Below are 13,951 nucleotides of genomic sequence, written 5' to 3' on the forward strand. Positions count from 1 at the left end.
GTCCTGGAACTCACTATGTAGACCAGGCTGGCCTTGAACTCACAGAGATCTGCCTGCCTCTGCCTTCCGAGTGCTGGGGTTAAAGGTGTGCGCCACCACACCCAGCTAAAAAGTTTTTTAACTAAGACATAAGGCATGTAAACTGTACATTTTAGTAAAGTATTGTGAAATGTCGAGGGCATGGAATCATTTTTGTTGTTTTTAACTTGTGTGTGTTTGAGAGTACGTGGTTTATTAGCACGGGGTGGGGGTGGGGGTGTCCCTGCCAGAGGAGCATACCAAGTATCTTACTCCACTGTTCTCCACCTTAATTTTTTTCTTGTTTTTTGTTTGTTAGACTGTTAGAGGCAGGGTCTCCCTGTAGCCCCAGCTGGCCTGGAACTTCCTATATAGATCAGTCTATCCTCAATCTCAGAGACCCTCCTGCTTCTGCCTCCAGCATGCTGGATTAAAGGCTTGTGCCACCATGCTTGGCCACCTTATTTTTCGAGACAGGGTCTCTCACTGAACCTGAAGCTCACTGTTTTGGCTAGGTTGGCTGGCCACTCAACTCTCAGGATCCAACACAGGGTACAGACAGTGCAATTGTGCCTGGTTTTTCCATGGGTGCTGGGGATTTAAACTCAGGTCTTCTTGCTTTCATAGCAAGTGCTCTTAACCTGCTGAGCCATCTTCCCATACCCAAGAATCATCTCTATTTGCACAGGGCTCTTTCCCTACCTAGCGTGGTTTGCTAGTTTCAGCTGTAGTGCAAGGACTATCCTTGGGAGTTCAGACGTTGTAGCCAGAGTCCCATATCTTCTCTAAGTCCTACCTAGAACCCAGGAACTCATTTCAGGAGGCCTCAACTGCAGGTGGAAGGAGCACTTACAGCTGAGTGAGCCGCTGCGGAATCTTTCTAACTTATAGTCCATTCTTGGTCATCTAGAGCTTTCTTACTCCTAATTTGGTAGCAATCCTTAATTACCTGCCTTTACATGTCTTAATTTCCAAAAAAAACAGTGGGAGACTTCCGCATCAGTGTTCTATTAGTTTTACATTCGCTGATAGTTACAGCAGGGCCTGTGGGTCTGAGATCCACAGCCTGGTAAGCAGATACATTGGCTTCAGGTGGGCAGCAGCCAGAACACCTGTGAGAACAGTCTGTGGTTGCCATACAAGCAAAACGGTCTGGCAGAGGATTCTTTTTGAAAAGATTTTTTACTTTAATGATGTATATGTGTGATGTATATGTGTGATGTATATGTGTGATGTATATGTGTGATGCATATGTGTGATGCATATGTGTGATGTATATGTTGATGCATGTGTGATGCATGTGTGATGCATATGTGTGATGCATGTGTGATGCATATGTGTGATGCATGTGTGATGTATATGTGTGATGTATATGTGTGATGTATATGTGTGATGTATATGTGTGATGCCTGTGTATGAGTACACACGTGAAAGTGAGGTACTGGGGAGGCCAGAAGTGGGCATCAGACCCCCTGGAGCTGGAGCTACAGGCATTTGTGAGACACCCAACAATGTTAAGAACTGAATCCAGGTTCTCTGCAAGAGCAGCAAATGCTCTTAACCACTGAGCCATCTCTCCAGCCCATGGCAGAGAACTCAACATAAGAGGACTCATATAACAACAGCAAAAAGACAAATCCCTCTTTATGGAAAAAAAAATGGACAAAACCCATAAATAAGCAATTCATGGAAAACTAAAATCATCTTTTAACATGGAAGCACATGGACCCCTGCTAGTCATCAAAGAAATGGCAATTCTTCTAGCTGGTGGATCCCTTATTGGACATGGACAGGCAGTGTGGATGAGACATGGTAATGGTTATTCTCAAACAGCACTAGCAGGAGTGTGGGCTGTAACACTTCAGGAGTGTATCACAAACAGAATCCTAAAAGACTTTCATGATCTTCAGTTATCTCTAAAACTCCATCCTAAGACACGAAATGACTTGCACACACGGATTTTAAAGGGTAGACGTTCTAGGCAAGGTACACAAAGCCCACGGATACAAGGTAAGTCAGTGTACGCTCGGTCCTTAAACAGGACACATTCAAAAAGCCACTCAAAATTGAGACAGGGCTCAGTGGCACAGCCTAGAATGTGCAAGGCCCTGGGTGTGATCCCCAGTACCACAAATAAAATATTTTTGGAAAAATTCTCTAACGGCTTGGGAATATGCGCATGATAACATATTTACTGTGTCTACATTATGTGCCAGCACATATGGTGTGATCCCAATTTTTAAAATATGGAAGGAAGGCCAGAGAAATGTCACCAAAATGTGAACAGTAGTTACCATGAGGCTGTGGGAGCAGGAAAGGCTTTACATTTTTATGCTTTCCTATATTATGGTTTATTTGTTAAAATTACTGGGTTATTTTTATAATCAGCTCACAAGCACAACTCTAGAATAACTTGTAAGCAGAATCCAGGGATGCTTACGTAACAGATAATTTAAAATGAGAAGCTCTGGGGAGGGCGCCCGCCCTCCCACTGTCCTCACAGAGCACTAGTGTGCTTCCCTGGGTGCCTCAACCCAGGCCGGCAGCACACAACTTTGGCAGGCTGGGCCCATACAGGAAATTAAACCTGAGTCATGAATACAGAAATGCTTTTCTTCTCAAATGCCATTTGACCTCTTCTATCAAACATTCTGTCACATCTGGATTTGATCAGAATTATATAATCAGGGGAAGTGGCCTGGAAAACACCTGGAGTGAACAGGACGCAGACTCTGCCTAGAGGTGACCAACCAGAGTGTGGTTGAAGGGGGTCTGTCCCTGAGGCTGGGACAGAGGCTGTCCATGTAGGCAGGGCGTGAAGCCTTTGTTAGCCAACCCCCTACTCCCTCTTGCCTGGTCCTCAAGTTAACGGCCAAAGCCCACAGGGAAGTATTGCTCATACATGTCTCTGGACAGGGACATGGAGGAGCAGCCTGAGCCCCATACAAGACCTTCCAGCCAATTCCCAGGCGGGCTGATGTCAAAACTGACTCACGGTACACCAATGCCAAGTTACTTTCTCCATTTCACATAAACTGTGCTCGTCAACCTTAAAAATGATCGCAGCTTACAAGGCCAGAGTTGCAGAACGGACTCAAGTCTCTGCTGCTTAAGACATGAACTTTCCGCCAGCCCCACCACTGTCAGGAAGTCAGGCCCCCAAAGGCCCAAAGGCTTTTTTCAGAAGAGAGGCCCTGAAGATCGACCTCCCTCCTCAGTTTTCCCAGCAAGACTTTGGCTATGGGTAATTCTTAGAAAATCTTAGAAAATCAATTTTTGAATTTGCTATTATTCTTAATTTTTTAGTAAGCATTTTCTGTTGTATCCTTTCTGAATCAAATTTTAAATATATTTAAGATCTGGATCTTCAAAGGTGTCTATCATTCCATTTAAGACCATTTTTGTTCTTTTGCTGCAAATTAACTAGCATGTTTTCACCCACTGATGAAACTCAGGCAGAGTTGTTAATTAGAGTTGAAGCACCAATTGGTGGCACCTGAAAAATGCCCTCAAACCACTAAGAAGCTTTGGCTCCAGCTAGAGGGTATCAGATTGTTTGAAAGTTCGGTAAGATCCACACTACAAAACTTGCTGGATCTGTGCATAATTAACTTGTTTGGACAGTACTCTAGGAAAATGGCTTGGGTCTTTCAAGTATAATTTAAAGATCATTTAATATAAAAAGAATCCCCTTTCAAAGTTGTGAGTCACTGATGAAAGATGTTTACAAAAGATTCTCGGATATGGCATATCTGGTCTAGATGGCTGTGAACAGGGAGGGGAAGCAGACCTGCAGTGAATGCCAGTGGTAAGGGAGACTTCACCTCCAGGAAAAAAAGTCCCCAGGAAGCTCCCCGCCCTCCTGTGGGCACAGGTGCCCAGATCCCGGTCCTGTGGAATGCAGGGCAGTCAGTGGCACAGCAGTCAGCACTGTCCTCACCCTGGGCTCCTGAGACACTTCAGTGTGGGGGAGGGGCTGGGGGCAGCCATGTCTGATGTGCTCAGTCCTATCCTGTGCTCAGTCCAACGACTTAAACCTTGTTGCTTTTGCCTTCCTGCCTTGATGGCTCTTTTGCGATTCCCTCTGGCTCAAGGAATCTCCGCAATGCACAGATCTACAGAACAGACCCTTCGGGAAGGAAAAGGCTTCAGGTTTTATTTCTGTCTCTGTTCCAGCTGATGAGAACATGCTCCAGCTATTCTCACGTCACTTTGTGACTGCCTCATGCAACTTTTCATAGTGTGAGCTTGGAGGAAAAGTATTCTTTCCCACAACATGAACTTGTGGAAGCCATTCCATCTGCTACACAACCCTTTTGTAACCCATACCTTCACCCAGAGTTCAAATTATTTGAAAAACAAAAACGAAGTTTAACTTAAACACAGCCTTTCTATTAACAGCACACCCTAAACCCCACTTCCTAGCATCTGGAAATACCAAGCCTCAGAGTGCTGGGGAGGTGAGGTGGGGCTGGATGGTAAGGAGGCCAGACCCATGCTGGTCTCGGGGCCTCCTGGGAGAAGCGGCCGGTGAAAACTCCCATGGCTGTCACAATGAGCCCCTCAGCCGTGACTGTGGTGTAGCGATAAGAACATAGCAGGAGATGGGGGTGTGTTCCCAGGGGAGGAAGATGGAGACAGCACATAGGAAGGGGAGAGGATTACCCATGACCCAAGGACAGCCTGACACCCCACCTGTGCTGCACTGGTGCCCTCCTGATGAAGCAATTCTAGACACTCCACAGAACAGTTTATAAACACATAATATAGAAGGAAAGCAAATATATTGAAATAGCCCTAAAACTATTCTAGAAATCTGTAATTGGTTCTTTTTTTTGGGGGGGGGGTGTTGAGACAGGGTCTCCTTGCAGCCGCAAGCTGGCTTGGAACTCACTATGTAGACCTGGTTGGCCGCTATCTCACTGAGCTCTGCCTACCTCTGCCTTCTGAGTGCTGGAACTAAAGGCACAGGGCAGGGGTTGGGGGTGATTTGTTCTTTATTGATGCATTAAATACAGGCTTTTGTTTTTGGTCTTTTTTTGAGACAGGGTCTCCCTGTAGCCCCAGCTGGCCTGGAACTCACTACCTAGACCAGGCTGGCCTTGAACTCACAGAGATCTTTGTCTCTGCCTCCTGAGTACTGGGATTAAAGGTGTGCTAAATACACGCTTCTTTATGAGTGAGTAGTTAAGGAGACCCTCTGGTAACTGCTGCTGCTGAGGTAGTGAGAGGCATAAACAATCAACAGTTATGATATGGAAATAGCTGACTTCTGCTGGAGACATAGCCCATCTGTTATCTTTGTTCTTAAAGAAGCAAAATGGCTGATTCCAGCTAGGGGTTAGGGGAGGCAAAGTTTTTTTTCCCTCCCAAGAACATGTTATTTCCTACTGACCTACCCCTTCTACCACCCCAGCTGGCCCCTACCCCTTCCACCACCCCAGCTGGCCCTGCATTACTCCCCCTCACCCAGCTGAGTGTTTGGCATGGGTCTCTGGCTCATGTCCCCAGCTTGGGCTCTCACATGGACAGGACAGGTTCAAACCCAGAGTCCTCTGTGTCAGTGGAAATACCTTTTTCTCAAGAACACCAATGGTTTGGGCCAGCCAGGCTCTCAGGAGGGGTCAATGCCACAGCATGAAGGGTACTCCTGCATTAAGGCCATGCACCACTGGGCAACTACCCACTTGAGGTTGTCAGCACAATAGTGAAAGATCCTTTGGGGCTGGGGCCAAGTCAGATGTGGTCTCCAGTCTGTTGATGGGCAACACAGCACACAGCTCTGCTGGGAAGCACAGACACAGATTGTCTGTGCTTATTAGCAGGGAGCAAAATATTAAATCAGGACTGAAAAAGTACATCAAATAACCAGGAGCAGACATGAAAGACAAAGCCTGATCAGGAAAATCTACAAAAGCTCAGAGAGGGCAGAGTTGTTCTCAATGAAACAAGCCACGGCCAAGGTCTTAAAACAAGGTTTGACACAAAAACATAACTATCTCTGTGTGCTTTCAAAAAAAACAGCCAGGCAGCACAGTGTGACGCCTGTCCATGCTGATGACAAGTGTCCACACTGAGTCTGCTAACCAGACGAGGGTTTTTGTTCTGTCACAGGCCGTTTGCAACAGACTGAGAGTCACCCTTTGCCAGCCAGGGATGAGCTGAAAGTATTCATCTCACTGTTCTTCCTTCATGTGTCTTCTAGGTACTCTGGACCTGGTCCACTGGCAGCCAACTTCTCCAGAACAGCTCATTCACCATTAGTATGTTTACTGCTACTGTAGGTCATTGAGCATGCTCCCCACCTCCACACATCAAAAAGAGACTTGGGCCCTAAAAAGCAATGTTGTATTCTACTCACAACCCAGGTTCAAAGACTACTTTAAGATACAGAATGTACAATGTGATTAGTGTTAGGACTGCTAAGAGGTGAAGATGGGGACTCTAAAGACCATGAGTAAGGCAGTTCAAGCGACACTGCTCAGTGTGATGGGGTAACAGCTAACTGGTCAGTCCTAAGGGCCAGCATCTCATCTAGTCTCCATCACCACTGCCTTCTGGACAGAAGAAAATGGGAAATGAGAGCTAAGAGCGATCTCACTCCTGGACGCTCCTGTCAGTTACCTATCAGCTGCTGCCCACTGGGGCATCTGCCTTCCACAGTCTCTTGTCTCTGTCTCTCCCTCTGGATCTTTCTTTGCCTCCCTCCCTTCCACCGGCCATTCTCCATGTTTCTGCCCTCCCCACTCCAGTTTCCTTCCACCCTACGTGTTGGCCCTTTCCTCTCTCAATTTTGTCTTTGTGCTCTAGTCTTCCAGAGTACTCCCTCTATTCCTATGGAGTGCTCCCTCTGTGCCTCTCTTCCCTCCCCTCCCCTTCCTTCTTCAGTTCTCTACTTCCTCCAGGCTTCTCTCTTTCCTTCCTTTTCTATCTTCCCTATCACCACCAGTCAACAAAGTATGTATGGTGTGCGTTAGAAAAGAGTTTTGGGCACAGTGTAGTGGCGCACACCTTTAATCCCAGCATTCGGGAGGCAGAGGCAGGGGGAGCTCTGTGAGTTTGAGGCCAGCCTGGTCTCCATAGCGAATCCAGGTCAGCTAGGGTTACAGGGAGACCTTGTCTCAAGACCCCCCACCCCCAAAAAAAGGAAAAAAAAAAAGAAAAGAGTTTTGGAGAGTAACAGTTCTCACCTGAGGACAAAGTAACATTCTCAAAAGTAAAGGGCAAAGACTTGCCACGCAAGTATAAGGACCTGAGTGGGAGTCCCTGGAAGCTTCGGCACACACAACACAGTGGCAAACAAGAAAAAGACCCTGTCTCAAGCAAGGTGGAAGGTCAGAAGTGACACTTAAAGCTATGTGGAAGCTGACTTCCACATATGTGATGCATGTCTGACCACACTCATACACATGAACATGTGCACACGGCATACATCATACACCCTTACCAAGAAGGGGAAAAAAGGTAAGCTTTGGAATTACAACTTCATGGTGCAAGGAGACAGCAGGGACTGGAAGCTGACCACCATCAAAGACTGCTGTATGTGCGGGGAGCTCCTGGTCGTCTACTTTCAATAAACTTGAGATTTCCATTAAGGGGCTGGAAAGACAGCTCAGCTGTTAAGGGCACTGACTGCTCTTGCAGAGGACCCAGGTTCGGTTCCCAGCACCCACATGGTGGTTAACAACCAGTCCGTAACTCCAGTTCCAGGGGATCTGACGCCCTCTTCTGGCTTCCACAGGCACAGCATGACATAGGTGTACTTACATACATGCAGGCAATTCACATACACACACATACGTACACACACACACATACACACAAATAATTTTTAAAAAGATTTCCATTAAAAAGAAAGGGGCTGGGCATGGTGGCTTATGCCTGTAATCTCAGCACTTGAGAGGTTGAGGATGGTGCTTGCTAAGATTCGAGGCCACCCTAGGCTACATGGGACACTGACTCCAAACAAAACAAAAAAACAGAAATCTAAGATTTTATAAATTGTCCTTCTGTTATGACTGTGACTAATTATAAGGGAAGGTTAGATCTGCCCGATGTCTCAATGGACCTTCAGCTCTAGTTTTGCATGTGCGCACGGGTACTTTTTGTTTATAAAGATTCTCTACAGTCAGGCCTCCCAATGCTGGGATTACAGGCATGAACCACCATGCCTGGCTTTGTTATATATATTTAAAACCTGTCCATTCTCAACTTTAAACTCCTCTGAGCAACATGGGATTTTAGTTTTTTAATGTCTGGGGCTGTGGAAATACTTTCTCTGAAGAGAAGAAATAAGACATCAACCAAAAAAAAAAATCAATGGGAATTTTCTTACATCATTAAAATACTCACCACAGGGACTATTTCAAAGTATCAAAGACAGCATCAAAGGAAGGGAAGATATTTTTAAATCTAAAATGACGAAGCGTTAATTACTGCACATGCATTTTAAAAACATGGAAATACTGGTTAATTAACAAGAAAAACTCTGGGTGGGTCTAGCTCAGTTCTGTCATTGCTTTAGCCATCAGAGAAGTGGGTAAAGCCTCCATTTTAGATTGCCAAATATCTGTTTGCAATAACAACCGCTTATATATGCTGGCTCTAGTCCATGCCAGGCTGTGGGTTAAATTTACATGAAAGCTCTCAACAGTGAAGTAGAAACTACCACAAGCCCTGTTCTATAAATGAGAACAGGCCAGCTCTAAGAGGACCATGTCCACAGTCACCTGAGGGCCCTGGGTCTGGATATCTGGCTGGCTCCAGAGCTGTCTGTCTACACATAGTCCCCTTATAGGACTATGAGAGGTGGTCCAACATCACCTGGATCTGAGGGCATAGCAGAACAATCCCAGGTTGGCAGAATCAGATACATCTGACTTGACTGTTTTCAAAGTAGTTAGCGAGACTTCTCCGGGGTCCTCAAACCAACCCCAACAGCTGCAAAGAGGAAGTCTCCCTGACTTGGACAAAGGAAACGGAAGTGAGGAGAGTCAGAGGAACATGGGGAACTCCTACCTCCAACTTCCAAAGCACTGCCACTAAAGTGACCTGGTGGCCTTCCCCATCTCCCCTGTGACCCCAAGAGAGCTGGTCTAAGAATGGAGGATGTGTCTGGGGCCAAGTCCTGCCACATCATAAAAGCTCAACAATTTTAACATAGCCCCAAAAGACGAAGACTGTCTCATTCAGGCCCTGGGTGCATTAAACAAGGATGGTGACCTGGGAGAATATTCAGAGAGCACAGCTTCCCTCCCCAACCAGGAGTTCTAAAAGCGTAGCTGTGTGGCCAGACAGCCAGGCACTGAGAAGCAGTGCTTCAAAGTGGGTTCTTAGTTCAAGAAGAGTTCACTTTGCAGACATTAACTTTGGATTCCACAGTGCAGAATCACTGAGTCCGTGCACGATATTCCTGTGTGATGTGTGCAAAACAAACTCAAGAGCAAACGAGCACAATGCAAGGACTGAATTCACGCTTTCACATCTCTAGAGGAAGGAACAGTCTGCAAGTTCGGTATTCAAAGTGGACCAGAGATTATAAAGCTGACTGTGGTCATGCTGAATAGACACTGTGGGAGCAAAATCCCAGTGTCTTAAGAGCTTGTATATGTACAAACTGCTTCAAGAAGGACTAAGCTTTCTTGAAACAAACAAAAGGAAAAACTGTGGCTGCCTCCGCGTCTACTGCTCTGACAGCTAGGTAGCAGGTAGCATATATTTTGGGACAATTCTCTCCCTGGCCTGGGATGCCTAGGACCCTGAGCGCGAGTCAGTAAACATTGATTGACTTAGGATGTCAGTAAGAAACGGAAAGCCTGGATTACTTCTCCAGATGTTGGCAACTGCTCTTCCCAGGAGAAGTGGCACTTCCAATCTACAAGAAACGAGCACTAAGATTGGTCTGATTCTCTCAGCCACAGAAAAAGAATTGTTTCCCTTCTCTAACTTGGTAAGAAGAAAGTCTTTCTAGAGTGGCACCTTCCTGGGACAAGGCCTAATCCCTAGCTGGAAACTCTTTCTTTTGAGACTTGACAGTCAGTAGTCAGCATTAGAATTCATTTCAAGGTGTACCACAGTAAGACTCTTTGGACTTGATTTTTTTCTCCTAAAACAATAATTAATCAGTCAGATATATACTAAATCTCACTTTAACCCCAGGAACAAGGTGATACCCAGGCAAAGCTGTGACCTAACTTTCTTTGAGCCCTGAAGTTACACAGTCCATTCATCTCTGCCTCAGGCTGAGGCCTACGAAATGGAGATGATGGTGCCTGACACTAACTTGTTACAGATGGAGAGGAGAATGGTTCAGGATTTGGAGCAACTTGGAAAAAATAAGTGAGGTATTAGCTGAAGATGATTTTGGCTGCTCAGATGCCAACTTTTAGGGACAAATAAACCATCTCCTCCCTCCAAATGTTAGACTGTAAGCTCACACCATCTGCATGAGGCTTCTGGAGGGATACAGCCCCTCAAGTCTGGGAGTGGGAGTGGGGAGGGGGAGAAGCTTGTGAAAAGAAGGGCACATGCCTCACCTGTGTGAAGCTTGAGACTAGTTATGTGGGTCCCACAGGCCCTCGAGTCACAGGTGGAAAGGACAGAAAAGTGGGTTCAAGAACAGATGAGCCTTCCGTTTCTCCCTCCTTTATAGAAGAAACACTTGAAGGCAGCTGATGGCAGAGACCCAGGTGTTCTAAAGTGAATTTTACATTTCTACTTCTACAGGAAAGGAAGCCCCAGCACCACGATCTGAGGTGGGATCTGCCCTCCTGCAGAAGCAGGTCTCTAAGAACTCATGTGAAGCCACAACCAAGGACCGGCCATCACTCCCCTCCACTCTCCCACGGTCATTCTTTCAAACCAAACAGTAAAGAGACAGGACATAATAGAGGAGGGTGTAAAGGAGGCTCTTCTGATGCCAAGAACCAAGCACCCTGGTTCCCCCCACACTACCCTGGAGCTTCCACATGCCTTTTGCAAAGGCCATGCAGAAACTTTCTATCCCTGCAGGAGAGAGACTCAAGAGCTCTTCCTGCTGCTGAAAGTTGGGGTGGGGGTGGGGTGGAAAGTTCATTCGAAATTCTGTACCCATAAATGGTAGAGCAGCTTCCCTTTGTACTCGACACTGGTGGAAATCCTGCGTTCACAATCGGGGGCGACCTTCTCCACACACATTTCCCAGCTAACGGCGCAAACGCCGTGCCGTGTGGGCTCTCCGAGGCCCTCAAGCCGGCGCTTCCTCCAGCTTTCTGCGCGGTGGCGGGCAGGCTGGGGCCGCGGGAGAGGGAAGGAAGGAGGGCCAAGGGTGCGGGCCGGCGGGTGCCAGCGCGGCCCGCTTACCTTCCAGGTAGCAGCTGGACGACGAGGAGAGCCCCTTCTTGGACTTGCAGCCCACCAGCTTCAGGCAGATCTCCAACATGGTCCCGGCCAAGGCCGGCTGCCGCGCCGCCCGCTCGCGCCCCCGGGCCCCGGCCCCTCCAGGCCGCCCCAGGCCCGGCTGCCTCCCTCCCTCCCTCCCTCCCGCCTCGCCTCGGCCTAACAAAGGGCCCGGCTCCGCCAGCCCCGCCCGCCCGCCCGCCCTTAACCCCCTCCTGGCCAGCGTCCCGGCTCTCGCTCCGCGCCTGTCCTCACTCACCCACCCGGAGACTCGGGGCGGGTCTGCGCAGCCCTGGCGCGGTGCCCGCAGGTCCCCGGACGCTGGTGGAGATGCAGATTCCTCCGCAGTTACCCACACAGGGGCCACTCACTTTCGGGGAGCGGCTGCGATTAAGGCTAACGCAGTGGGTGTCTGAGGAGTGAAGTCAGGGCTGGCGGCCGCGGACGACCGACCGCACCAAGGCAGTAGCTGCTCAAATCATACATTTAGACCTGGAGACCCTGCAAACTGAGCAGATGTGAGCTCAAGCTTAGGGAATGTGGTCTCCACCATGTGTATTCTTTGCGGGCTGGGATGGCACGGCGTCCCTTCTTAAGCTCATTTCCAAAGGAAACTTACCGCTTCTGATGAGTGCCCTGAGGGCCACCCTTACCCCAGTTCACGGATGTGCTAGGCTCAAATCTTTTAACTCTAGCATCATCACAGCGGTGGGCTACTGGCACAAATTCAAATACAGGCTGGTGGGAAACAAGGAACCCAACTACAAGCAATAATTTAATAAAAGTAACCTAAGTTCCAATGACAACAGTAAAATAAACTTGTGTAATAATATCAGATAACTAAACTGTAATGGCAGAAAACTTAGTCCCCCACCTTCTAACTCATGAATAAGAGCTGACTTGTTTTGAGAGTGCCCTTTGTGAGAGGTACCCTGTGGACCTTACCACTGGTATCTGCACAATAATCCTGTGAAGTTGGATATGACCCTGGGTCTTCTTGTAAAAAGCCAATGCTCAAGGACCTCAGACAGCTCATGAGGTCACTTCACTTAAAGTCCCTACAGTGCGAACAGGCAGACCTGGATCAGCCAGCCAACAGGCTATTCCTCCGGCCACCAAGAATCTAGCTTTGAAGTAGACAGAACCCAGAATATAGACATAGGAGCCCACACTGTTCCCATCACCTGGAGACATAGGACAGCAGCAAGTACACTGACTGGACACTCTCCCATGCTGGAAGACCTTGTCCTGTGAGAGCCCACATGCTGACTGCTATTGAACTTTTCAACTTCCACATGTGATGCCAAAAATAACACCCAGAGGAGTGCCGCCAACACAGGCATGCTAGGTAATGTCCTGCTGCCATTTTGGAAAGTTCAAGGGTCTTGGATCAGGCTATAATAAACTCTGTCGTTACACAGCATTTCGGATTACAGGGTTATTTATATCTAGATTAGCATCTTAAAGCCAAGATCTATACATTAATAAGCATTTTTGAAATTTTAACCATATCCTTAAATACGGTCCATTAACACAAGTCCAGATATTTATTCACATGTGCTATACTTTATATTGGGATGTGAGTTTATTTTTAAAAGCTAATGACTATTACGAATATTCTGTTCTTACGTCTACAATGACCTTATCCTCTAAAATCCTCTTAAAAGTGAGTAATGCTTATAAATTGTGCCCAAATCTTTTACAATTTAGATACAAGACTATGCATCTTAACAGGTCTGGCAACATGCACTGGGCGAGCAGCGACGAACACGGTGGCTCTTGCCAAGCTGCATGCCAATACATTAAACTGGCTATTCTTTCCAGATACAGCTTTTGAAACTCTCTAGAAAGATAACAAGAGCACTGCATACAAGCGAGTAAGAGAGCCTGGTCTTTCTAGAGGGAAGACAGGCCTGGGCGGGATGCCTCTACTTGGCCTAAAGGCTGAAGCCAGCGATCTGAAAGAGAAAGCAGGCTAGACTGGGCATGGGGCACATGCTAGTATTTCTAGCACTTGGAAGGCAGAGGCAGAGGCACTGCTGCAAGGCCAGCCGGGAGGGGGTTCTAGACGAGCTAGGGCTGTATAGTAAGACCTTGCCTCAAAGCAAAAACAAACAAAAAAGTAAAACAAAAGGAATAAAAAGGAAGAATAGAAAGTCAGTGGACTTGTTTGCTATGCTGTATTCCATGTGGGAAATTAAGACAATGTGAAACCAGTGCATGCAAGGCACTCTAAGATCTCAAACAGTCTTCTGAGTTCGGGAGAGCTGAATTCTGCTTAACAGGTAAATAAAGGAGGGTGCAGGAAGGGAAGGCCACATAGGTGGGAGCAGTGCAAGTGGGAAGGCCCCGAACTTTCCAAATGAAATGAAATTCCCAACACAAGTGCACTCCCCTCCCCTCGCATACACATGCAGGAACCCACAATAATAAAGTAACAAAACAACTTTAAAAGTCTAAGATAAAACGAGAGAATGTACGTGAAGCATGTTAAATGATCAATGTTTCTAAGGTACGGCCTACAGATGAACTATAGTGCCAAAGCTGACACTTAAAA

At 47.2% G+C, this 13,951-nt stretch overlaps 1 protein-coding gene across 3 annotated transcripts in view; it reads right to left on the reverse strand.

Annotated features, from left to right (window-relative positions):
• Abl1 (ABL proto-oncogene 1, non-receptor tyrosine kinase) overlaps positions 1-13,951 on the reverse strand; it is a 126,594-nt gene that overhangs the window by 29,871 nt on the left and 82,772 nt on the right. Inside the window, exon 1 of one of the 3 annotated variants that reach the window (XM_008825732.3) lies at positions 11,359-11,522. The exons of 1 other annotated variant lie outside the window; for it this stretch is intronic. In XM_008825732.3, coding sequence (XP_008823954.1) covers positions 11,359-11,437 — 79 coding nt within the window. In that variant the 5' untranslated portion in view covers positions 11,438-11,522. Of the gene's footprint in view, positions 1-11,106; positions 11,338-11,358; positions 11,523-13,951 lie in introns of those variants that run through there. One more of the 3 variants, XM_017796448.2, reaches the window with a different exon arrangement.

Source organism: Nannospalax galili, unplaced genomic scaffold (genome assembly GCF_000622305.1).
Source record: "Nannospalax galili isolate Female #2095 unplaced genomic scaffold, S.galili_v1.0 scaffold290, whole genome shotgun sequence".
In the NCBI taxonomy this organism is placed as follows: Eukaryota; Metazoa; Chordata; class Mammalia; order Rodentia; family Spalacidae; genus Nannospalax; species Nannospalax galili.